Source organism: Heterobasidion irregulare (assembly GCF_000320585.1).
Source record: "Heterobasidion irregulare TC 32-1 unplaced genomic scaffold scaffold_13, whole genome shotgun sequence".
NCBI lineage: Eukaryota > Fungi > Basidiomycota > Agaricomycetes > Russulales > Bondarzewiaceae > Heterobasidion > Heterobasidion irregulare.
This window is the reverse complement of record NW_009258209.1, coordinates 100,972-125,457: the sequence shown is the minus strand read 5'-3', so window position 1 is coordinate 125,457 and position 24,486 is coordinate 100,972. Positions and strand designations below refer to the sequence as shown.

The 24,486-nt window shown below is 52.4% G+C and overlaps 10 protein-coding genes across 10 annotated transcripts; 8 read left to right on the top strand and 2 right to left on the bottom strand.

Annotated features, from left to right (window-relative positions):
• Positions 1 to 624: 624 nt before the first annotated feature.
• HETIRDRAFT_67904 (Metallo peptidase M14) lies at positions 625 to 2,335 on the top strand (the record flags this gene model as incomplete). The annotated part of the gene is made up of 10 exons (XM_009554238.1): positions 625 to 915; positions 984 to 1,076; positions 1,132 to 1,199; positions 1,260 to 1,319; positions 1,370 to 1,376; positions 1,424 to 1,610; positions 1,682 to 1,797; positions 1,851 to 1,879; positions 1,936 to 2,020; positions 2,079 to 2,335. The coding sequence occupies 10 exons, from the start codon at positions 625 to 627 to the stop codon at positions 2,187 to 2,189; spliced, it is 1,047 nt and encodes a 348-aa protein (XP_009552533.1). The 3' UTR covers positions 2,190 to 2,335.
• A 1,853-nt stretch (positions 2,336 to 4,188) lies between these two features.
• HETIRDRAFT_27552 (uncharacterized protein) lies at positions 4,189 to 4,506 on the top strand (the record flags this gene model as incomplete). Its single annotated transcript, XM_009554187.1, has 2 exons — positions 4,189 to 4,235; positions 4,326 to 4,506. Coding segments are annotated over 2 exons (228 nt in total), but the record flags the coding sequence as incomplete, so codon positions are not given.
• Positions 4,507 to 5,771: 1,265 nt separating this feature from the next.
• HETIRDRAFT_455824 (uncharacterized protein) lies at positions 5,772 to 9,217 on the top strand (the record flags this gene model as incomplete). The annotated part of the gene is made up of 10 exons (XM_009554294.1): positions 5,772 to 5,846; positions 6,517 to 6,565; positions 6,630 to 6,741; positions 6,848 to 7,168; positions 7,317 to 7,480; positions 7,584 to 7,890; positions 8,317 to 8,495; positions 8,574 to 8,677; positions 8,998 to 9,123; positions 9,182 to 9,217. The coding sequence occupies 10 exons, from the start codon at positions 5,772 to 5,774 to the stop codon at positions 9,215 to 9,217; spliced, it is 1,473 nt and encodes a 490-aa protein (XP_009552589.1).
• Positions 9,218 to 9,959: 742 nt separating this feature from the next.
• HETIRDRAFT_455823 (uncharacterized protein) lies at positions 9,960 to 10,507 on the bottom strand (the record flags this gene model as incomplete). The annotated part of the gene is made up of 3 exons (XM_009554293.1): positions 9,960 to 10,006; positions 10,060 to 10,188; positions 10,273 to 10,507. The coding sequence occupies 3 exons, from the start codon at positions 10,505 to 10,507 to the stop codon at positions 9,960 to 9,962; spliced, it is 411 nt and encodes a 136-aa protein (XP_009552588.1).
• An 819-nt stretch (positions 10,508 to 11,326) lies between these two features.
• On the top strand, positions 11,327 to 14,568 carry HETIRDRAFT_67906 (H+/Oligopeptide symporter). Its single transcript, XM_009554239.1, has 11 exons — positions 11,327 to 11,640; positions 11,801 to 11,837; positions 11,975 to 11,996; positions 12,075 to 12,202; positions 12,389 to 12,719; positions 12,780 to 12,845; positions 12,921 to 13,263; positions 13,336 to 13,472; positions 13,537 to 13,659; positions 13,727 to 13,970; positions 14,051 to 14,568. Exons 1-11 carry the CDS (start codon positions 11,427 to 11,429, stop codon positions 14,230 to 14,232), a joined length of 1,827 nt encoding a protein of 608 aa, XP_009552534.1. The 5' UTR covers positions 11,327 to 11,426; the 3' UTR covers positions 14,233 to 14,568.
• On the top strand, positions 14,333 to 14,536 carry HETIRDRAFT_330712 (uncharacterized protein; the record flags this gene model as incomplete). Its single annotated transcript, XM_009554292.1, has 1 exon — positions 14,333 to 14,536. One exon carries the CDS (start codon positions 14,333 to 14,335, stop codon positions 14,534 to 14,536), a length of 204 nt encoding a protein of 67 aa, XP_009552587.1.
• A 373-nt stretch (positions 14,569 to 14,941) lies between the features above and the next one.
• Positions 14,942 to 15,527, top strand: HETIRDRAFT_455821 (uncharacterized protein; the record flags this gene model as incomplete). The annotated part of the gene is made up of 2 exons (XM_009554291.1): positions 14,942 to 15,110; positions 15,172 to 15,527. The coding sequence occupies 2 exons, from the start codon at positions 14,942 to 14,944 to the stop codon at positions 15,525 to 15,527; spliced, it is 525 nt and encodes a 174-aa protein (XP_009552586.1).
• A 1,319-nt stretch (positions 15,528 to 16,846) lies between these two features.
• On the top strand, positions 16,847 to 18,009 carry HETIRDRAFT_437006 (uncharacterized protein; the record flags this gene model as incomplete). Its single annotated transcript, XM_009554290.1, has 4 exons — positions 16,847 to 16,880; positions 16,933 to 17,267; positions 17,325 to 17,445; positions 17,497 to 18,009. 4 exons carry the CDS (start codon positions 16,847 to 16,849, stop codon positions 17,892 to 17,894), a joined length of 888 nt encoding a protein of 295 aa, XP_009552585.1. The 3' UTR covers positions 17,895 to 18,009.
• A 2,319-nt stretch (positions 18,010 to 20,328) lies between these two features.
• On the top strand, positions 20,329 to 24,052 carry HETIRDRAFT_455819 (uncharacterized protein; the record flags this gene model as incomplete). The annotated part of the gene is made up of 6 exons (XM_009554289.1): positions 20,329 to 20,521; positions 20,813 to 20,974; positions 21,027 to 21,051; positions 21,114 to 21,671; positions 21,734 to 22,068; positions 22,119 to 24,052. 6 exons carry the CDS (start codon positions 20,329 to 20,331, stop codon positions 24,050 to 24,052), a joined length of 3,207 nt encoding a protein of 1,068 aa, XP_009552584.1.
• Positions 24,053 to 24,144: 92 nt separating this feature from the next.
• Positions 24,145 to 24,423, bottom strand: HETIRDRAFT_481806 (uncharacterized protein; the record flags this gene model as incomplete). Its single annotated transcript, XM_009554288.1, has 1 exon — positions 24,145 to 24,423. Exon 1 carries the CDS (start codon positions 24,361 to 24,363, stop codon positions 24,145 to 24,147), a length of 219 nt encoding a protein of 72 aa, XP_009552583.1. The 5' UTR covers positions 24,364 to 24,423.
• Positions 24,424 to 24,486: the final 63 nt, after the last annotated feature.

The following is a 24,486-nucleotide window of genomic DNA, read 5'->3' as shown; positions in this document are numbered from 1 at the left end:
TTTGTCATAGGCGTTTTGCAGGCAAGGTGAACTTAGAGCTTAGCGCCTAAAGCTTAATCAAGTCACTAAACCACAGTACAGTTTTTGAGCGAAATCGGGACGCATCTGGAGTCTGGACCGTCTGGACGTATCCATTTCCGGAAAACCCCAACCTTAGTACGGCAAGGGTAATTAACCGGTGGCCAGAACCATTCAAATGAATCCCTGAACTCTGCAGCTGCTTCCTGAGACCTTCCACCATGATATCGCCGTTGGCGATAGCCTGCATCTTGTCTGTTCTCTCCACATTCTTTGTAAATGGCACCTGTCGCCCAAACGCGCAGCAGGTTCTTCAGAAGGAAACCGATGCCCAAGAAGGACCGTTCGTGCGGCGATTCATGGTGGACTCAATTCGGGAAGCGGAAGAACTTTTGAGATGGGCCCAAGTGAGCAGCTTGTTTGAATTACTTGAAATGATTGAGTTACCACAGAATCTAGGAAAAAGATTGGGATGTATGGCAAGCATCCGACACGCACGTCGATGTCTACTTCCCGCGGAGGAGTCACTCCACCCACCCATCTCTGCACACATACACCGATAGTCCCATCGAGCCTTATAACTTTCTCTCATTGAGCGAAAACTCAATGTATGCAGAGGGAGGTTTGCTTCAAGACTGGAATCTACCCTCACTATCCAATACGACCTATCACGCGTCCTACCACACACTTGACGATATCTACGGCTTCCTTCGCGATCTCGCAGCGGTATATCCAGACAAAGTCAAGATAATTCCCTTAGGTCACACAGGAGAGAGTAGAGAGCTGTATGCACTCGAGATTGGGTCCTCGAATACCAAGTCACACGACCCGAAAGGCGAGACTAGCACCAATGAGAAACTAAGCTTCCTTATCACTGGCACACAACATGCGCGAGAGGTGGGTCGCATGTCGTTAGTCAACCAACCCACGGAGGATGCTCGCTCACGTTGTGCGGTCCTCGGCAGTGGGTCGCATCTGCTGCTGCTCTATACCTTGCCCATGCGCTAGCGGCCAACGCGTCGGAGCCAAACTCATTGACACATCTACTCGACGACTACGTACGTGCTTGATGAGCCCCATTTTAATACACTCACAAACTTTTGCTATCACTAGAATTTCTATATCATCGCCGTTCCCAATCCAGACGGATATGTATACACCTGGGAACATGACCGTTTTTGGTGCGCGCTTCTCTGTTCAAGTGGTTTGATCTTTTATTCATAGTCACTTGCGGCACATAGGTACAAGAATCGACTTTATCTTGGCCCACACGCGCAGTGTGTCGGACTCGACATGAACAGGTGCGTGTATTTCTCGCTTATTTCATTCAGCCTCCTGACTTTGCATGCAGAAACTGGGTATGCTCGAATCCTCTTTCGAAATACCTCCCCTAACTCTCTTATAGGGCTACAAATTCAAAAGCGGATCTGTGAAAATGGCGCCTAGCGCCGCAAAGCCCAAAGACTCGTGCTCGCACTGGTATCCTGGTCACAGGCCGTTCCAGGCGCCAGAGGTGAACAACATTGCTCTCTATATTGAGAGCCTGCCCACGTTTGATGCGTTCGTGGACTTGCGTAGTTACGGTCAGATGCGTGAGTCCGATCGTTCAACGCCACGTCTGGTCATTGATATATAGCTGACCTTCAATGGGATCGTATTGCAGTATCTGCGCCGTACTCGTACTCATGCAATAAGAGCCCGAAAGATGCTGAGGACCAGCTGGAGGCTGCATCTGGGGCTGCATACGCTGTACGGAAATCTCATGGGACCGGTTTCACCGTACGTACATTGTTTTCAAACTGATGATCATATTTGGACGCATCATATCGCAGACTGGAACGCTGTGTTCGACATTATACAGGTGCAGTGGATGCTTTGTATCGCAAGGCAACTCGCCATACTCATATGATGATGCAGAGCGCCCGGGAACATTGTAGATTGGATGTACGCTACGATGGGCGTTAAGTATTCGTACGCAGCACACTTGCGTGACACGGGCACGGTGAGTCAGGCTTAGTTCTTGACCCCAGCATCCGACCCGCTAAAACCACCATACACAGTATGGATTTGCACTGCCGCCGCAGTGGATCCGCCCAGTTGGAGAGGAGACGGCGAAGATAGTTGAATACTTAGCTCGTTTCATCGCGAACAAGCAGAAAAAGGTTATCTAAGGGTGGCAGTTGAATGAAAGGTAGTCGCGCTGATTACCTATTGCTTTGGCGATCTGGGATGATTTTCGGTAGGGTTGTATATATGGGATGTAGGTCTTTTGCGGGTGTTAGCTCTGTATCCGAATACCATGATATCTTTAGCCCTCTGCGTATCCTGTAGTAACCTGCCGATGTTTCCGCGGTCTTTGCTTGTCTTGTTACGCTTGGATTCCCATCTCATTAAGTATACGATCATCGTTCTGTCCTGATAAGCTCAATTCATTGGTGTCCAGACCCACAAAGAATGCTAGAGCCCCCGACAGGTCGCCGCATGGCATATTGCGCAGGCTCGTTCCCGCTTCCGCTGAATACCGATCATCATTCGCCGAGTGTACTAGGAAGCCGAGACCAAAAGTCAAAATCAAGACAGTCAGAGTCGGCGTACACGATGGGGGGTAGAGACTTTATGATGATCGCACAGGCGATGGTGCATCATAATGACGAGAATCCACACAGCCCTGACGCGCGCTGACAACATTAATGCGTAGACAGATCATCTTCGACGGCAAGCGCCTATTAAAAGGGCACGAGGGTGTCAAAGTTCGGATGAAGTTCGTCCTACCATATTGAAAAAAGGAAGCAACGCACCCTGGAAATGACAAACCTTGCTGCCCAGTTCTCAAGGCTTGAAAGTCTCAGACCGTCCAATGCCCCATAAGTCCTGATGATGATCGTCCCACCAGGGCTGCACACATATTCCGAGCCGGTTGAAGAGAGGCTTTAGCCTGTGATAAGGGTGTGTGAAGGACTTTGCGGGGCCAGATACAGGATGAAAACGAAGTCAAGACATTTTCACTGCAATGCAGGGCTTCCGGAAGCAAGACGTCGACGGAGATTTGGAGAAGGCAGAGTGGAGGACCTATTTATGAGCAAACGGCCCACGGTCCAAGACTATAGAGTCACGGTGGAATGCACAGCGTCAAGGCAACCTAGGTCGACGCCGTATGGTCAGATGGAGCTCGCAGATCAATAGGTGCAAAGAGGCCTTCTGATAACTGCATAGGCACGATGTTCTTTGGCCAGCGTGCTGAAACTTTCAGTAGACTGGGGTCACGATTCAACGCCGTTGAAAGCGTTGTCAAATAATCAAACCTTAAGGATATGTTCAACCTACGCCTCTACTTGACTGCAGCTTGATGACAGTATGAGTAACATGGGCGTGGAATGGTTGCCATTGTTACCAGTTCATCATTGACGGCCTCATTCAGAGGTCGGGCTTGTGGTGGGATGACGAGTGCCAAAACGGTCTTGGTTCAACGTAAAGAAACGGAAGATGCCGGGAAGGCCTTTGACTCTCCACCAACCATGGTGCTCTGTCTTCTGTCTTGGTCTTCAGAATGCTCTTTGGGGTTAACAGGGCTGAACGCCTCTGATCCGCATATTTCTGCACATAATTCCGCGGCGCTATTAAGGAAGGAATCTAGGCTTATACACTCTTTGGGTGTTCGGTGATTTGGGGCCCAGGGGCGGACAAGCTCCGGCGTTCAGGCATGTTCCATGTATGTCGCAGACGAGATTTCATTTAAAAAGACTTAGGCGCTAGGAACGCACTCTGCCCTAGATATATACCTCTTTGGACGTCGACATTGGTTCAGGCTGCCGTGTTCACTCTCTTTTTTTTTTCCTTCGTCACTCCTTTCCTTTCCAGCCAGCTGTTGGTTGCCTTGTACCGACATTATTCATGGCTGCAGATTTGTATAGATCACCCACACTGGCTGCGTCGGCCATTAACCTTCATCTTGTATCCCACCCCACCGTGCTTGCACATGATGAGAGGGATGGCGTTCGCGACTTCCTGGCTGGCAGCGGCATCATCGCTCACTGCCCGTTGGCATGCAGGAATTGCGATGCATACATTACCTCGTCCCAATTTCTGCTGTCTCGAGTACGTTCAATTTATCTATCTGATATATCTAAACGCGCTAGATCTGACGTCACTTTGCTTTGATCGTTCATTGACCAGGACTATCGCGGCTTCTGTGGTAAAGCCGCTCTGTTTCGTGAAGTGTGGGTGCTTCCGCACTACCATCGCTCTCACCTGCCAGTGGCGCACTCTGACATCTAATCGAACCTCTACTCATGCATGACTTCTAACAGTGCGTCAGCCAGCACCCACCTTGCGCCGCCGAGCATACAACTGATGGCGAGCGGCGCGTACACGATCCGACTCTTATCATGTCAACGCTGCAGAGCGTATCTAGGCTGGGAGATTGTGCGAGCCCATGAGGAGACGGAGCGCTGGAAAGAGGGTCGCGCACTGCTGGAACTTGAGTGCCTGCGCCAGTCAGGCGGTTTGGATGAAGGGTCTGTGAGTGGTGCGATGAGGACGTGGAGGGAACATGGGGTGGAAATAAGGATGCGCCGCGGTGCAGCGCTCAGAGACTGGATGGTACATGGTATTGAGTCTTGAACAAAAAGCGCCACCCAGTTATTGTACGATAGATAAGTTTCTTGATGTACCAAAGAACGGGTCGTGAGCGCTGGTAAGTGTTCCGTTGACAATTGATCTTAATGCTGTTGACAATCTGACCAGTGCTACAACCTCTTCCTACGCGTAGGCTGCTGGCAGTTGCGATATGAAAAAGTATACGGCCTGCACGTGTACACATTTCTTTCCAATATCCTATCACGACGAACAGGCCTCCTGTTGACTACTGTACACCTCCTCTCCTCAACGACCATAGCCCTGAATCCGCTCACCGCCGTATAAGCTTCCACCATAAACCAGGACCTCCAACGAGCGTATATACATCGACATCAATATTGTGCATAGACATATCGGGTCAACAGTTCACATAACGGAGCAGAGATAGATGAGATAGAAGACACCGATGTGTTAGAATTCTTCACGCGGACGCAGGCTTTCTGGGAATTATATTCAGCATTGATGTCAGTCTAGGTAAACTGAAGAGCTATTCGGCTGACTAATATCGTTTCTTCTGTAGGGAACCAGGTGGACATCACCGCCCCGACACGTTTTCGCCAGAGTCGTTGCGGAAAAACAAGCCGATCTGTTCTTCTCGACTAATATTTCTTTGAAGGTGGTGTAGCTTTCTAGTTCATCATCCTTGGCGTTGACTAACGGTGATTGCTTGGGATTTGACAGCTCTTATAAGCTCAATATTGGAAGCTACATGCCATGTCTCATGCTTGGGTGTTGCACATGATGCAGGTTTTGGCGAATCTGACCGTTGAGGTGCAGTGACTCAACCGACGACCAGCAAGAGTCATGCTCCACGAAGGCCGTTGGGCATACGTGCTGGGAACTTCTTACCAAATCGAATTCACGTCCTTCGCATTTTCCTCGACGTTCACTTTGCCAACGAGAAGGACAAAACTCTGATTAAATCTAGTCTTCTCTTGCAACTACTCGTGATATTTGTCTCGTTTGTCGTCAGATTCAAAGCTGAAAACGACAACGTTGCCTAACCCTCCCAACACACCATTTTCAGCGTCCTCCCACCCCTCGTTCCTCCACCGGGCCCCACCTTTTTATGTTGGCTGCGCACTCACCTGTCTGTGGCGCTATTTCAATCTGCATCCATGAAAGAACTCGCGTCTGGTGATATGCACAACATGCGGCCGAGCCTGTCGGGCGCCGCCGCCGCCGGGACAAACGTGCGCTATAAATGTTCTTGTACCCAGCGGCACGTTGGTCCAAGTTCGGTTCCTCCCAATTGGGGGCTCGCTGCCAGGACTTGTTCTGCCTCATGACCCCAGCCCGTTCTCCCGACCTCTTCCTGCCAACCTGGACTACTGTCAGTGAGAACCTGACTGATTTGCAAGAGTATCTTCACGCAGACGCTTCTGATGCCGGTCCGATCTCATACACGCATCTGTCACAGCTTGGATTCATCGTCGGTCAGTGTTCCTTTCGCTTATTATTCATTCTTAGCTAAGAGAAGGACGTGCGGGTATAAGAGCACCACACCCGTGCTTGGCTCCTTGCTTGCTCTTCTCGTCATGTTTCAACGAATTTGTACGTCGTTAGTGTTAGCCCTCTGCTTCCAGAACAACTTGCAATCCTCTACCGCTCGTGGCATCCAACTTCCAAACTCGTCCTTGAGTCTGCAGTCTGATCAGCCGGACCCTTCGCTCGCTGTATCTGTAGAACTGAACGGGAAGACGTATGTAAATAAGGTCAGTGGTTTTTGACGTGCAATCACGCTATCGAACAATATCCCCGAGTTTCCTCTGCCTTTCCCTTCCCTGTCATCTGCTTGCCCCTCCACTCACGAATTTCCTCGACTGATATCTGGCTCACATTTTGTTTCGTCTGCATCTTTAGGGCCTTGTTGCATTCGGGCTCATACCCTCGAACGCTACAGAATCTACGGGTAAAGCTCTAGCTCTTTTTCTTACACACAGGATCAGATACTCATTAAGCTGACATTGATATAGGAGATACGATTGGTGGAATCGGCAGTGCAATCGCGTTGGCGGAGTTTGTGCGGCTGGGGAATGGTTCCTACAGCGGAACGCTGGTTGTGCAGCCTGATCGCGGATTCAACGTGTCAGTCCTCTGTTCACATTTGTTTTCATTATACAAGCTTACCTAGCTGTCTTTCCCCATGTCTTCACTCAAATTTTGTGGACGCCTTACACTCCACCACCCGCAGCGACGGCACAATTGACTACCAAGGGCGTCAGCACCGCATTTCCTTCACCCTCACACCCTACTATTCTTCCACTCCGCTCTCCTTCTCCGCCGCCCAGCGTACTCTAGCCCTATTATACCGCGATACGCTCCTGTATGTTGAGAGGGACGACAAGACGACCACTGGGCTCGATGCGCTTGGAGTGCGTGCTGCACAAACTGGGTTTCCGGAAGTGGCAGACGCAGATCCGGTGGTACCCATCGCCGGGAGCGGGGGCGGGGGCGGGGATCCGGATCGACTGAGCCTTGATCTGGAGGGTTTGGTACTTAATGGGGACAGCTCGTGAGTCGCATTTTATCATCCGTTTACCTACTCCACACCCCTCGATTCTTCGAGAACAGCTGGCGAGGCGTCGAATGGCGCGGGATATCAGTCACTGACATGGCTTTTGCTTTGAATGTTTCGTTGATCGTCCGCGCACGTGGTGTAGTTTTTGGGTGAGCGACGAGTACGGGCCTTATATCTACAGATTCGACGCCCAAGGCGGGTTGCTGCAGGCCATTCAGCCCCCCGACGCGATTGTTCCTCTCGTCGACGGCGAGCTAAATTTCACGTCTGTGGACGATCCGGATACAGGACGCGCAGGGAACCAGGGTGAGAGAGACCCCCCCCCCATCGCATTTCGCCAATCTAGTCCGAAATAATGATTGCGCCGGAACGCTGACATCGATCATTCTTCGTGTCTACGCTCACATAGGCTTTGAAGGCCTGACAACCGACAGCGCCGGAGCGACGCTCTACGCCCTTCTCCAGTCTGCGACGATCCAAGATGGTGGGAACAAGAAAAAGAACGCACGGCATGCGCGCTTGCTTGCGTACAATATCTCGGACCCTTCGCAGTTCCGCCCGAGCTTAGTAGGGGAGTGGGTGGTGCCACTTCCTTTGGACACGGACAACAAGACGCTGGGAGCGAGCGAGCTGCATTTCGTGAGCCCTGGTGTGTTTTTGGTGCTTGCGAGGGATGGGGGTGGGCATGGAGGGGACGACACGTTATCGGCGTATAAGTGCGTACTTTGCTTTACGTTCGAGTTTTATTTCCATTTCCAATATCATTTTGAGGTCTGGATGATCGCTGGGTTTTCCGAATTTCTTTTTTCTTTTCTTTTTCGTCTGCTTGCTTTTTTATTTTTTATTTGAGGTGATAAGTACGGGCAGGTAAAATAAGAGGATATGGCATGGACCTAGACTCATGGCATCATGGAGTACGCACGAGCTGTTGCGCATGCTGTTGTCACTGTTATGAGGTCCCCGCGCTTCTTCCTCCCAGTCCACTTGTCTTGGCTCCATCTCGTCCTGTAGCGCTGCCTTCTCCCACCCGGCCTCCCGCTCGCCATGTTCTTTGCTTTGTTTTGAGATTACCTTTTCCCCGCCCCTTGACTAATCCCGTTTTTTCGCCGTCTTGCCTTGCCTCGGTGATCAATCGATCATAGACAAGCCGACCTCATTGACATTTCGGGCGCCACCGACATCCATGGTACCAAGTTTGATGACCCCGCCAACCCTGTTTCGCCCAAAGGCAAGCTTGACAGCGCCGTCGTACCCGCAAATTATGTGGGGTTCGTGAGTCTCATCAACGCGACGCAGCTGGCACGATTCGGGCTCCACAATGGTCAGTGATTCTGCGCGCTGTGCGGTTCGTAACTTGCGCGCACGAATTCGTTGACTGACGTGTTTCATATCGATGCAGGTGACCCCGCGGACCAGGCGCTCATCGATGCGAAATGGGAGTCGCTCGCTCTCGCACCCGTTGGGGACCCACAGTACCCAGACGACTACTTCCTGTTCACTGCCGTAAGTCCATTCTCGCGTCCTTCACCATCGCGCTGTGTAGATTCTTGTGATCTCGTGTGTCCTTCGTTCTGCGTCTCGTGCTTCGTTTTAACTTCCTGATATCCCCATGGAGGTGGGCCCAGGTTCCGCGTATCGTCTAACCTCGGTTTCGATCTGTGCCTGTTAAGTGTTCATTCTAGCTTTGATCCTTCGATTGCCTTCCTTTCGCTTCCTCTCGCCGCTTCCCACTTGCCGCTTCCCACATCCTTCTCGCCTGCTCCTTCGTGTATTCAACTGACTACTGTTCTCGAAACCTTCACGATATCATTTTCACCCACTAGGCCGACAACGACTTCATCAGTACGCACGGTATCGCGCTCGGCGTACCCTTTGACGCGGGGCTCGATAACGACAACCAGATGCTCGTATTCCGCGTCACGCTTCCCAGCGCTGTGCCTGGCGACATTGTAGCGCGCAAGAGGGGTTGTAGGAGGATGTAGGCGCAATTATGCTACGTTGACGCAGGAAGACGAGTTGCTTACTCCAGTGTGGGGCAGATGACGCCATTTGTGACAGGTACAAGATCACTTCTAACCAGTGGGAGGATGTGGATACAGTAGCGCACATTGGCGCTCCAGTCCCAACTGTAGAGCTTCTGCCAGGTACAGAGTGCCCTCTTCGCGTTTGAACTTATTTGAAGACTTGTCTCACCTGCGTTAGAAGTTATTGGTGTCTGATTCACGGGATTTCTGAGATCCTTGCATGTGTCGAGTTCAGATTTGGTTCGACGATGAGTCTCGGGGATGATTCACCGGTAGGAGCTCAGAACAAGTTTTCGAGAAGACACCGAGCGCTGCAATAGGGGCGATGATAAGTAAATGATAGAAGATCTTCTCTATCTTGCTTGAGGTGCCTCTTTGTTCCGGCGATACGGGAGCAAGTCAGACGCTATTGTTCTCAAATCTCTGTCATTTCGCGAAGATCCGAGATCTCAGCAAAGTACAAGGACCCCGGAGGACTGCAAGGCAAGAAGCAGTATGATCCAGCTGGTGTATTGCTAGAGACACTTCTATTTTGCGCTGTAAAATATATCCTTTGCGTCCGTGCAATCTCATACAGACTCGCGGAGAGTGTCGCTGAGCCAAAAGGCGCCTGAGGCGCAGTCAGTCGGCCGAGGGCACATAGCCCTCGAGGTACCGGCCGACGTCGTGTGTACGATCGAGTCACGCCGAGTTGTAAAGGAGGAGATGCACGGGCTCGCGCATGAGGAAATAATAAGCAGGGGCACGAGGAACGTCAAGAGCTACACTTTGCCCGCGACCACAACCTGCCCCTGTCTGCCCCGCTGCGCTGCAAACAATGGAAGCACGGCGCGCGCATCGAAACGCAAGGTGAGCACCCACATGCTAGATCGGAATGACGAGCTTGGATAGGCGCTGTGGGCGGCCGGCCCACGTATGTTCCGCGCTCGGGGGGCGCGGGCTCGTTGTGGTCGGGCTCGGGTGCAGACGCGGCGTCGTTGGCTCCAACGACTCGAGCAGGGAGATGCCGTAGGAGTCACTTATTCGATTGGTACGTTCTGCCGTGCTATTCTTAGCGGACCAGACACCTGTGACCCTCCCTGCTGTCCATGACGTGTCCATGGCGGACGGGGTGATACAAGGCGATGGACTCGATGGACTCAATGGGGTCGCCAGGTATCGAGTCTGGAGCTGAAACCTGTCGTGGATGAAAATTGCAGGTGCCCGAGGTCCCGCTGCTGTCCAGTCCCGCCTGCCCGATGCGTCCCGGCGGGTGGATGGCATTGAATTGCGATCTTTTCGCAAAATTTTCGTGTTGAATGGCGGCCATCGGGAGGGACGTGGAAACGTGAGACTATGGACGGAGCATTGGGCCCTACGTCCCTGACGCCGAGACGATGCGGTATGGCAGGTTTACAGAGGCTTACAGGCCAAGACAAGCGGCGGCTTGCGGCTTCGAGGCCGTTATCGCAGCGACAGAAATGGGGCTAGCCTCTGGCGCTTGCGGGGGGCATGGTAATGATGGGACTGAAATTGGCCAGTCTCGCTCTGTCGGCGCATATGCCCATTTGTGGTGCTATCAGAGGCCGAATGTTTTCAGTTGGTGTTGTGGCCGGGGCTGGCGGGCTGAACATGTCGCAGGGCGGGGTGATAGGTGTTTTGGGTGCATGTGGACGGGCGCTGCTGCGGGCGGGCTTGACCTCGCTCGTCTTTCCTCGGGGATCGCAGGAGGGGCGAGGCTGCTGCATGAGACGGCGACTGAATGGAATACGGGGCGCGTGACGAGGACGGATTCCCATGCGCTGTCTGCTGGTGCGTTCGCGTTCATGCAAACTCTTTCGTGAACGTGATGCATTGATGCTGGGCACGCCTTGGCAATGGCCGCGATGACGATCTCAGGAGGCCATTTTGACTTATCTTACGTTTTTGCGGGACAGGAAGAAGATCGAGGAGAAAAAAAAAACGCGACGAAAAATGATAAGTGAATTGGGGCGATAACCGCTCGATAACCTGGGATGGATGGTCGAGGCACGCATGGACATGGACCATATGCTCCCTCCGCGGGCCCCATCAGCCTTCTCCACCGGCGAGACCTGCGAGCGGTATAAAACTCTCCTCCCGTCGCTCGGCGCGTCTCTTCCTCCTGCGTCTCCCGTCCTCCCAGCGTCCGTCCCCTCCATTCTCACAAGCTAGCCTAGGCTGCAGCAGCGATCTTCGCATCCCAGCGAGCGCAGAGACACGACACGACCATGGAGCGCCAGGAAGACGCATACTTCGCCGCGACGGGCGAGGCTGCAAAAAACTCGGGCGTCCTTGACACCGCCGTCATCGACGAGAAGCATGCACTCTCAACGAGCGGGTCGCACGACCAGGAGAGCGAGCTCGAGGGGTACATCTACCCCACCAAGGAGGAGCTCGGAGAGCTTAGGCGCGTGTCTGATTCGATCAACTGGGGGACTTATAGTGCGTGATCTTACATTCGTCTCGCTCCGCTTGCTCTTCGTGGCCGCGTGGCTAGGCTCAGACTGGGGATCGGCGTAGCGGAAGACGGTTGGGCATGAGCGGAGCGAGGCCATTCGACTGACATGGTTCGCGAGGCTGATGTTGGGCCGTTTCTCGACAGTGATTGCGTTTGTGGAGCTTGCGGAACGATTTTCGGTGCGTATATGCGCATATATGCACTTTATTTCCCAATCTGATGTCTTCTGTTGTCCTCGATTTCACCTTTAGTTTTACGGTGCGCTCTCTTTCTCCCTCTCCTCCTCTCCGATCTCTCTTATTCAATTCACATCTCGAGTTCAGGCAGTACCATTGTCTTTGTGAGTGTCTATATACTACGATAGAGCGTGACGGTGGTGTGAAAAATGCACGGGGACTGACCAAGATGCCCTCTTCAGACAAATTTCATCCAGCAACCGCTGCCCCCAAATTCGCGCACAGGTGCAGGTGGAAAGGATGGCCAGTCTGGTGCTCTCGATCAGGGTCAGCGCACTTCGTTCGGTCTCACGACATTCTTCAGCTTTTGGTAAGTACGATCTCCTGAGCAATCGGACGGCTCGTGCGCAGGCGTTGGCGACCTCTCGTGATGTAGGGAAGGACGGACGCAGTCGCCATCATCCATGATCGCAACATATATGCGCTTCCCTTGACTCTGTTCCCGCGTTCATATCTATCAGACTTATCCTTATCTTGATGTTTTTGCCCACCCTAGGTGCTACGTAACTCCCCTGTACGGTGCCTACTTAGCTGATGCTAAATTTGGCCGCTTCAACACGATCTGCGGATCCGTCGTTATCGCCCTAGTCGGACATGTTATCCTCGTCGTTTCTGCACTTCCGCCCGTGCTTGAGAACTCGAACGGCGCGCTCGCCTGTCTTGTCATCGCCATGCTCGTAATGGGTCTTGGTACGGGAGGTTTCAAGAGCAATATCTCCCCACTTGTCGCTGAGCAGCAGAAGTTGTTGAAGCCGTACATCAGGGAAACGGCCAAGGGCGAGAGGGTTATCGTGGACCCAACGATGACCACCGCTCGTATCTATATGGTCAGACTCTTCGTCTATATGCCTTGATTCCAGAGACTGACGGGATGGATCTTCTCATAGTACTTTTACTTCTTCATCAACGTCGGTGCGCTCGTCGGCCAGATCGGCATGACATACTCTGAAAAGGTGCGTACTCATCCACTTGCTGCGTCCTCGATTCCCAAAGACTACAACTGAACCCGACTTTTCGTGCATCCTCAGTACGTTGGCTTCTGGCTGTCCTACACGCTGCCTACCATCGTCTTCCTTCTCTGCCCACTCGTCCTCCTTGTCGGTCGTAAACGGTACAACCGCTCCCCGCCGCAAGGCTCCGTTCTCTCCAAGGCAGTCCACCTGTGGACCTTCGCCGCACGCGGGCGATGGTCGTTCAGTCCGTACCGTACGTTCAAGAACCTGACAGCAAGCGACTTCTGGGAGAACGCGAAGCCGAGCAAGATCGAAGCATCCCAGCGCCCAGCGTGGATGACATTTGACGATCAGTGGGTCGATGAGGTTCGGAGAGGGTTCAAGGCCTGCAAGGTATTCCTGTGGTACCCGCTCTGGTGTGAGTGCCCGTCTTGCAGTTGGCTGGGTTGAGGTGTATCATCATAGATGCTGACTGCTACCGGGTCTGCAGGGCTCACGTACAACCAGATGGTCAACAACTTAACGTCGCAGGCTGCCACGATGGTCACGAACGGCCTCCCGAACGACGTCATCAATAACCTGGACCCCTTCGCTCTCCTCATCTTCATCCCCATCTGCGATCTCTTCGTGAGTGTTTGATTACATCCTTTGCATGGTTGAGGTCACTCACTGAATAATTTTGCGGGTTCAGCTCTATCCCTTCCTTCGCCGCATTGGCATCAGGGTGACACCCATTCGTAGGATAGCCGCTGGTTTCTTGACAGGTGCCGCAGCTATGATATGGGCTGCCGTCGTGCAGCACTACATCTACAAGGTACGTCACGATGTGGCATATCATTCTCGCCTCATTCCTGCTTACCGTATGCCCTCCCTCCCTCCAGCGCAACCCTTGTGGATACCAAGCCGCGACGTGCACAGACGCCGCCGGCAATGTGCTCACGTCAGACCTGAACGTGTGGATCCAGACTGGATCGTATGTGCTCATCGCATTCTCGGAGATCCTCGCGTCCATCACCGGGCTCGAGTACGCGTTCACGAAGGCGCCGGCAAACATGAAGTCGCTCGTCATGGCTGTATTCCTGTTCATGACCGCTATCGCCAATGCACTCGGCGAGGCATTCACTTGTGCGTATCATCTCGCGCTCGCGCCTTCATTTCCACACGCTAGGCCCTTCGCTGACTGTGCTTTTGATTTTGCGATGCAGCGCTCTCGTCTGATCCCCTGCTCGTGTGGAATTACGGCACCATGGCCGTCCTCTCCGGCGTCGGCGGCGTCTTCTTCTGGTTATCATTCCGGCACCTCGACCAGGAAGAGGAAGCGCTCAACGACATCCAGGAGGGTCATCTGAACAGCTCAAACCGCCCAGAAGATGTCATGATGATATGAGCGCGCGGCGTTCGTGGCCCTATGGGACTACGTCTCACGCATGTGCGCTAGGGCACAATCAGCATGTCGGGCCAGGCCTAGTTAGGTCGGTGTGTGGTTGATGTTTTATCCATGTACTGTGTCTGTTTGTTTCAATGCTCCCATATTACCCCTCTCCACGTCTCTGATTTCTTTCTTGCCGATCGCGCCCTACGTATACTTCCTCCCCTCTTACGATTCCACTCCGATGCCGATGATGATATCTGATGCTTTCTCTGTACGGCACGGCGTGGGCGTCGCGTGTGGTGGGAGCGGGCTTTGTTAAGGGACGAAGAATACACGAATTTCTTGAGCGATAGCTGTCGGATAATGCGAAGTGCAAAGGGATTGAGCCAATGACCTTGAAGTATTGGGGTGCGATGGTGAGTTATGTTTTCTGTGTCTGCTGCCACAGTCGACGACGGGCCGTGGGAGGAACCAGCCCTTCCAATGTGACGTCAAACCAAGAAGCTGCAGTCAGTGTTCTCATCGCAAAAACCGAACTTCTCCTTCTCGTAGCAAAATGTCGTCTGTTCAGCGCCTCCACACCGTGTGTTGTTCTACAATTAGTTTGAAGACTCTCCTGCCTAACAGAATAGAAGCCTAAGTCGCTCCCTCGCTCGAACCTCCCTTCGTTCTCAGGAGCGCATTCGACGAACGTATGCATCGTGCCTACCCAAGCCACCAACCTATGGGTGAAGACATGGTGAAGAAACTGCTGTTCGCGATGAGCGCCATAGAAGACACTCTACCCCGGTACCTCGCGATACATAACAAGCAGTGGGACGACATCTTCACTAGAGCGGGCGGCAAGCTGCATACTGGGGTGTGCCGTCCTAACTATCGTTATTTCGTTGCTTGTGCGAGTACTGACAGATTGTGTTGTCTGTGTACCAGGCGACGCCACAGCTACATGACCAGGGCACAATGTATTTCAGCATCCCCGACTCGGTGCTCGCGATTCGCATCTGGCCCAGCGGCACGGGCAGTACTGCCTCGACTTCTTCCACGCACCTGTGAACACTCCCGACCGCTACGAGATCGTGCACGTTCCCCACCCGGGTGTGTTTACATTCAGGGGGAGGCTGGTGTCCTGGGAGAAAGCTTTGGGCAAAGACCAACATATGCCTCCGGGAACAGATAGGTACAGCGTGCCAGAGGGGTCGCAGCTCGTGGTCGTGCGTCCTGGAGAAGATCCCTTTTATTTTCAAGTTCCTCTTAGACCAGCTCAGCAGCAGCGCGTCGAGTATGCACAGCCTGTGGCTGCTCTCCCCTAGGTCGTGATCTTTCTATTTGTCCGTTTAATGAATGTGTTTTTCTTGGCCTACCCACTGTCATATGTCCGGAGCAGGAGGTCCATGACAATGGGACACACCTACTCGTCATCGGCACCCTTGATACTGAGCGTGCTACTATCCGGCCACAATGGATCGTCTTGCGGAACGCTGGAAGTCCGAAACCTGGGTGATGGTGATGATCTGCGGATGTCGTCCACATTCACCAGGGTTCGTCGGCCAAGTCACCTGAGTCCACAAGGTATCCAATTCACGAGCTTGAGACAGTGAAGGCTGAGCACTGATGGCGAGCGAGCATGATTCACGAAACGCGACTGCACGACCGTCATCAACCGAAACGCACCTGATGTCATACTTTTGATTGAGGCAGTCAGCTCTTCAAATTCGGTATCTCAAGACAAAGTCTAACTAACGGCAAGTGCATTCTGTGCTGAGTGTTTAACACCACGCATTCGTGGCCAGTGCATGGACGACGGCGCTAGGAAGCATGTATTCGATTGCGAGATGGTCACTCACCAGCTCAAAAGGAAAAATCAGGGTTAGACGATAGAAGTGAAGAAGTTCGACCGAGCATAGGCCAGAGTGATATGGAGTGAAGGATGAAGTGGGTCAGTTTGTAATACTGCTACATGGCTTTGCGTACGGTCATGAGGCACTTTGGGAGATGTGCTATTTATGTACAGCGCTCGAGATATGGGGAGATCTGTGAACCTACAAAAGGAGAACCGATGAGCAACTACGAGGAATATCTATACCCGTATTACTGGACATGGTCATGATTAGGGCAGAACGAACCCTACGGTATATGAAGCATGAGACTGCAGATGAAGATGGGCTACAAGAGGCTACGCACTGAGAAACACGCACACATCATCGAGTCTCCGTCATATATATGTGTGAGCGATTACAAAGGATCTTCGGCGTTAAGATGCTTCCCGTCAACATCTTTGTGAATGTCTGCACTCATCAACGTCTTCAGCTGATAGATGGATTGCATCTTCGAGCTCAACTCGAGCTCACCCCGAAGCTCTATCACACTGGTACGATGTAACGGTGGCCGCCATGCCTAGAACGGGGAGGATAGGAGATTCAAAGAGGAATGCACGATAGAGCCTATATCCGAAGTCGGGCATACGGTGTGGATGCCACTGCTTCTTCTGCGCCGTTGGGGATGGCTTCGAAAAGAGAATTTCGAGTGACCTTCATTCAAGCGCGACGTTTTCATACGCTGAATCATCAACGAAGGGGAGCATATAAATCGATGGTGCGAATGGTAAGATGAGGGGTGGATTCTAGCAAGAATGACATCGGTTAAGGATTCACGAGTGTGGTTCAGTAAGTGCCACCACACCCTCCCTTACATATCAGCTGACGGGATCCTCATCAGTCACCGGTACCTCTCAGGGGCTGGGAAAATCGATCCTTACCTACGTTCTTGAACAGAACGAGCGCGTCGTCGCTACGTTGCGCAACCCGTCTGACCTCGCGGACCTCGAGGAAAAGTATCCCCCTGAGCAACTCCTCGTGCTTCGCGTTGACGTCACGAAGCCCAGCGACATCTCCGATGCGTTCAAAAAGACAGAAGAACACTTCCATCGCTTGGACGTCGTGGTAAATAATGCAGCATACGGACTCACTGGGGAAATTGAGGCGACACCAGACGATGCCGCGCGCCTGCAGATGGAGGTGTTGTTCTGGGGCGCCGCTAACGTCACGAGAGAGGTGAGCAACTGATGATGAAGTTGTGATGGGCGAGAAGATATATTGGATTCTCCTCAGGCCATTAGATTTTTCAGAGAGGTGAACCCTCCCGGCCATGGTGGCCGCATCTTCAATATGAGTTCAATTGGAGGATATACTGGAAACCCTGGCTTGGCCTTCTACTCTGCCGCAAAGTTTGGTAGGTGGTCCACAGGAGCATCTTGAGATTGGTGACCTGATATTTGTACAGCTTTGGAAGGCTTCACCGAATCATTCGTCCGCGAGATGCCACCGGAATGGAACATCACTGGCGTCATTGTCGAGCCCGGGGGCCTCCAGACCAACGGGCGACATAGCATGGTTGTAGTACCCAAGCATCCAGCATATTCGAAGGACAGTCCGTCGCAGGCTTTCTACGAGCAGATGATGCGCGTTCCGTTCACAGGCGACACCCGAAAGGCCGCGAAGGTCATCTTCGATGTTGCTGGCGTGGCAAAGCCGCCGCTGCGTCTACCCATGGGAAGTATCGGATGGTCGGTGATTGTTGACAAGGCGAAAGAGACGCTTAGGGAAGCAGAGGAATGGAAAGATGTGAGTTGTAGCACGAACGTCGACTGGTTTTCAGCGGACATCAAGGAGGCAATGTGATTAGTGATTAGATTGAAGGAAAAAATTTGAGGACTCAAGTGATGGAACCTTCCCAGATAACACTAGTATGACACTACGAGCTGTATTTTTTGCGTATACACAGAGCAACACCTTCTGTATATGGTCAACCACAAGGACCGTATTGCACCGTCGAGGCACGGAATATAATGATGATTTCCTTTTTTGGTTGCCGAAGCGCAGACTACAGCGGGCTCATTTTATCTCACACTCAACCCTCCACATTGCGACAGCCATCCTCACCGCCCATGTCCTCCTGTGTCCTTCTCACGATGGAATCCACTAAACTTCCTTGATTTATCTCAAATATTATCCTCGATTTTGTCTGGAATCGAATCAAGCTGAAAAAATGAACGTCCCAGACGATCATCAATCAAGACTGAGGGCGGCGAGGGAAGCAGGAGGCATTGTCTTGGGAGACCGCTCTAAGTGCCCTGTATATCTAACGGAGCTACCCCGCATACGCTAGGTCGTGTTGAACAGCCACGGAGGCAAGGAACAAAATACGATCTCGGATCCCGATAGTCTCGTCTCTTAGGACGTCCCGCTCTCCTTCTAATCTGATTGACTCGCTTATACGTCGCTGCAGGATGCATGGACATAACCTTTTTAGATTGCGCTAAGCAATGGCTCCTTGGGAATTCAACGCGACGACTAATCAACGTGATATCATGCTGTTGATCTCAAGTACCAGGCCATTCATCTCCTTCCGAAATGCCGTTGGGTATCAAGCGCCCTTGTGATAGACTGGCAGGTGGACGTGTGTGAAGTGTGAGTGGGAGCTAAGGCTCGAATGTCAACGCCTGCCGGTGCCATGCTCATCGAATGTCGCTATTTTTGTTTGGTATTTAGGTGGGTCTCACATAAACATGGTCTGGGATTTGATCCACGACTTTATGTCCCAGCGCCAGTCGTCCCTTTTTGTGGACGCATGTCCTTGCCTTGCTTGAATTTTACAGGCGATAGAACGTTGCTATCCAAAAGGTACTGTAATGTTCGATTGAATACATCGACAATGCCGATCCGCGCCCAATTGAACAATCATCGAGTAGCACGCGAAAGTCGCGCTCTTGAAATTGAAATCGATTGAGTGAGCGCCCGGGTCACCTGCGGTTACTGGACATCACGAAATTTCGATTTCATATTGGAGTCGCATTCCCCCTTCCAACTTCAATCCTTCTCAATACACGTCAATAGATGCTCTGATCACAAGGGTCTCGCTCCTGCTGATCCAATATAGAATTAATCAAGCGCTATATCTGGGCAACACGTTGCGTCGTGAGAGGTTGTGAGTGACTGGACGCGTCTAATTACCAGTTGCAATATGACTACATGATCCAGCGCTTGTCTACCATGATCACTTTATATAGATCGATTGTCATACCACAGTCGTCCCTCCCTATTCTTATCCTCCCCAACATGACACAGTGCCCTACCATTCTTAGTCTAGCTTAAGAATGGCTTCCGTCCGCCCCACTCTTCCTCATAGATCCACATCATCGTTAGGACTCTTTGCCAGCTTGAAACGTGGGCAAAGCATTTTATTTTCCAAAGCAGAACTCGATCGTGTCTGATACCGTTTGTAGGTGTGGCAATTGTTCAGGAGCCGAACGACAAACTCTTCGATTATTCTGGGTATCATCTAGTCGTCTCCATCGACGACAACATACAATGGCAGTCGCGCGAGCACGATGCGCAAAACTCTCAGCTCTTTTGGAACGAGGACGGTAGAATGCAAGTCTATCTCATATACTCGTTCTGCGTTGCTATCCGGGTCGCTTACTGCTGCTTTCAGCTGGTTCTACCCATCGTCCATCATGAAGATCGAACTCATGCGCAAAAGCAAGCTGTCGCTCATATTGCCTCCCAGAGGGCTTGGAAGTCTCACTACAACGATTACTAATCTTTTCGAAAATAGTGAATACGGCTTCCGCCTCATGTCTTCTTTCAAGGCTGACTGTCGCTTTAGATGCAACGTATGATCTGACCGATGATACAGACCACAGGGTTGCAGGCATCAAAATTGAACTGGTCTGTGACTCGGTTCAGCAAATGATGGACAGGGTCGATACAGTGCTTGCTGGCATGAGCAATAGCCTCTTTGCGAGCATTTCTGGACACGTCGATACAGCTGCATTGAGGGCTCAGGATGGATTCAACGATATCCGAGACCTTGGCAGCTGCATTGTACCACTCGGGCAAGCCTTGGATGCTGCAGCGAAGCTAATTCATACGCTGTCTGATGTATGTAACATTTATCTATACTCGTTTCGGAATCCTGACTCATGTTTTCGATGGTAAACAGGCGCATCCTATATTGAAAGTTTCTTGCACTATCTTATTGTCTGTGTATGAGGTGAGCACGATAGCCTGTTGGGGACGTACGAAGACGGAGGATGACGCTCAAATGCAGGCAATGAAAGACGAGCAGCAGCAGGATGATGCTATCAGGGGCCTGGCGGAGACCTTGCGCGAGATGATCTGTGTCGCTAATGATTCGCCCGACTTACTCACCATTGACGGAACTGAGAATGTCATCGAAGCCATTGGGCGCGCATCGTTGCAAGTTTCCTCTGTGATAGACGAATATGCACGTCTGCCTTTCATAGGTGAGTTGGCGGACATTCGCCATTCTTGACAATCAAACTGTGCATTTATTGATTGACTGTCTTCTGGCTACAAGGACGGACTCTGCGAGACTCGTTGTCCGAAGCGATGAAATCGCGCATTCGAGAGTCGCAAAACCGTTGCGTGGATCTGTTGGCAAAGTTCGAGAGAAGGGTTGGAATCTCCACAAATAAACTCGTGGTGAGAGGCTTCCAGAGATCGGAAGATGGAAAAATCCGTGCGTCTGCGTTTCGCTAGGCGATGGCTGCACTAAACAAACATTACTCTATCAGGGGAAGCCGTGTACAAGTGGCTGGATGCACCGGATCCATCCGCTAACCACGACAACGCTCGAAAGGAGCACAAGGCAGGAACATGTTCCTGGTTCTTGACTGGAGCCCAATATATGGAATGGAAACATCGTGGTGACTCGTATCTATGGGTGTATGGAATCCGTACGTTTCACATATTCATTCATCTTGGTAGAGGTCTGAGTCTTTGCTTCAGCTGGGTGCGGAAAGACCATCTTGTGGTGGGTTGATCTCCATACGGACACAGCGTCTGGAAAAGAGACTCACATGTCGCTTGATATAGCTCGACAGCCATCGAAGACGTCGCAGATTATTGCAGGGGTGACCCATCTCGGGCGTTCGCGTACTTTTACTTTGATTCCCGGGACTCGCAGGAGCAACTCCAATTACATGAAGGCCTGATACGTTCCCTGATCAAGCAGCTCTTGGTCCAATGTCGTATAATCCCTGATGAGTTGGATGCAATGTGCGTTAGTGGGCGTAGACATCTCTCCGCAGACATGCTACGGACGGCTCTCTCGCTCGCGCTCAAAAACTTTCAGGACGTCTACCTGCTTGTCGATTCCATGGATGAATGCTCTGAGATGAAAGAACTTTTAGGTTGGATAAAGGAGATAAAAGGCTCTAAGACAGGAAACCTGCACCTTTTGGCTACTAGTCGACCCGAGCACATCATCAAGGAATGCATGGAGTCACTCGAGATAGGTCAAGTATGTCTGGAAGGCGACGACGTCAACCGAGACATTGAAAGCTACGTAGACGATCTGCTTCAAGAGAGCGAGAAGCTGAAAAAATGGAGCGAAGAGATCAGGCAGAAACTCATGACAAATGCAGCAGGAATGTACGTCCTCTGGGTTTATGTGTTATATTTAGGTCTGTGATTGACGGCACTTCTGTATCCAGGTTCAGATTGATCTCGCTTCAATTGCGGGAGCTGCAAACCTGTCGTACTCAGCAGCAGATGAAAAGGCAGCTGGACACTCTGCCCAAGGATCTATTTGGGATATATGAACGTGTCCTGTCGAGGCTCGGTGACAGAGACCGCCAGGATGCTCTCAAAATCCTTCAATGGCTTGCCTACTCTGCTCGTCCACTACAGCTAGACGAACTGTCTGAGGTGTTCAGCATCGACTTTGACGCGCTAGATGGGCCTCGTTTCGACGCCGACTGTCGATATACAGACCCAAAGGAGATATTCGACCATGTGTGCCCTTCGAGTCTGGCCACGGAATCGGAAGGTGAGATCCATTGTACAAGACACCGGGTCAATTAACGAAGAAGGCTGCAGGGATTGTCAAGCTAGCTCACTTGACCGTCAAGGAGTTTTTGGTCTCCATGCCTGAAGCGTCTCCATTCTATATAAGCGCCTCGGCGGCTCACTCGTTGATATCCAAGACATGTCTGGTATACCTCATGAAAATAGGCACCCTCGATACCATCGACGACGCCACTACTGCCGAATACCCTCTCATCGAATATGCTGCACAACACTGGCCGTTTCACGTTCATGCACAGACCGATGGCGAGTTAGGTGACTTACAGAACTTGTTGCTTCAGCTCTTCCAGACCGATGCCGCCCTGGCGGCGTGGATCAGCCATTCGGATTCAGACGAGTCTTCCTTTCTCATACCTGGAGACCCCCAGGAGCTTCCCGAGCCTCTCGCTTCAGCGCTTTACTATGCATCGTCCACTGGCCTTCAGCGTACATCGTTGACCTTGATGGAGCTGGGAGCGGATCCGAATGCTCAAGGAGGATACTGTGGGAATGCTCTTCAGGCTGCATGTGAGGGTGGGCACAAGGCAGTCGTGAAGTTACTTCTCGAGAAGGGCGCGGATCCAAATGCAAAGGGAGGGGGGTACGGCACGGCACTCCAGGCGGCGTGTTTCCACAACTTTGAGGAGATAGTCAAGCTTTTATTGGATAGTGGGGCTATTGCTAACCCTCGTGCGTTGGAGACGTCTGCATATAGGGGGTCCGAGGCCAACGTGAAACTCCTGTTGGCCAAGGGAGCCGACCCCAACACCAGGGTAGCGGAAAGTCTATACGGCCACGCGCTCCACGCAGCATGCGCTGAAGATTTCGAGCCCGTTGTGAAGCTCTTGCTAGAGAACGGAGCTGACCCCAATGCTACTGGAGGGACTGCTCTAGAGGCAGCGTGTTGTATAGGCTCTGAGCCCATCGTCAGGCTCCTGCTTGCCAAAGGAGCAGATCCCAATGTGCACGTGGCCACAGTTTACGACAATGCACTTCAGGCTGCGACTGTCCATGGATCGGTGGCCGTCGTGCGGCTCCTGCTAGAGAACGGAGCAGATCCGAATCTGCAGGGAGGGGAGTTCGGCCACGCACTGCAGGCGGCATGTTTCCACAGCTTTGAGGCCATCGTGAGGCTACTGCTGGAGCACGGAGCCGATCCGATGGCCATGGGGGGAACTGCATTGGAGACGGCATCCTTCATGGGCTCGATAGCAAACGTGAGGCTCTTACTCGCCAAGGGAGCTGACCCCAATGCGCGGGTGAACACGGACTACGAATACGCACTACAGGCGGCGTCCGTGAATGGACACGCGGCTATCGTGAAGTTGCTTCTCGAGAAGGGGGCAGATCCCAACGCTAGAGGGGAGGCCTATGGCACTGCACTGGAAGTAGCATGCATGAATGGACATGTCGTCGTCGTACGTACACTGCTGGAAGGCGGGGCCAACCCAGATGCTCAGGGCGGGATGTTTGGCACAACGCTCCAGGCAGCGTCATGGGGTGGTTCTGAGGACCTGGTGGCGCTCCTCCTTGAGAGAGGTGCAGGTCCCAATGTCCTGGAAGGAAGCTACGGGAGTGCGCTTCTGGCAGCGGTCTGGAGACGCTCCGAGACGCTCGTCGATATGCTACTTGCGAAGGGAGCAGACCTTGCTTCGCAAGGTGGAGACGCATTGGAGGCTGCGTCTTGGAAGGGTTTCCTTCCCCTGGTCACCATGCTGCTCGACAGGGGTGTCGATCCGAATACGCGGGGAGGATACTACGGGAACGCTCTGCAGGCAGCGTCGGCCATGGGCCACGAGGCTATCGTCGAACTTCTGCTTGACCGCGGTGCAGATCCAAACGAAGAAGGAACATATGGGACCGCATACCAGGCGGCGTCCAAGACCGGTCACCAGTCCATCGCGCAGTTGCTGCTCGAGCACAGCGCCACTCGGCCTAACATCGCTGTCCTGGAGTCTCATCAGTGATTTCTCGCGCCGTATGTCCGCAACCACGCGCGAATCTGTATCACGGTTCGCGTGGAGGGTCTAGGCCTTGAGCGCGTTTACATCTCAAAGGGTTAAGAAACAATCATCAAAGCGGACGGGCCGTCGAGGCTTGAGACAATATTGAGCAATATTCGTGGGTGACAGGGCGGTGGGGCACACGGTAAGGAAGCAGGGTATCTATCCTTCTCCGATACGGCAAAGTCAGGACTGGGAGGAGTGGTCGGTACTGCACTGTGTGGCTCCCATTTATGCAAAGTCGATAGCATTGGCCTCACGCACGGCAGATACATAGTGGTAATACGCAGCGATTGTCAGGTTCCAGAGAAAAAATCTATCAGTTCTGAGTGTCCATGAGTGACAGGGGCCGCGGCAGGTTAGCCTCGTGCTTACCAAGCGGAATAGGCCAAGCGGGC

Bases quoted from the DNA above. Each gene is read 5' to 3' on its own strand.
- HETIRDRAFT_67906 (XM_009554239.1), top strand. From the start codon at position 11,427: ATGGAGCGCCAGGAAGACGCATACTTCGCCGCGACGGGCGAGGCTGCA. The intron at 12,203-12,388 runs GTAAGTACGATC...TGCCCACCCTAG, and splicing joins ACGACATTCTTCAGCTTTTG to GTGCTACGTAACTCCCCTGT. The intron at 12,720-12,779 runs GTCAGACTCTTC...ATCTTCTCATAG, and splicing joins CCACCGCTCGTATCTATATG to TACTTTTACTTCTTCATCAA.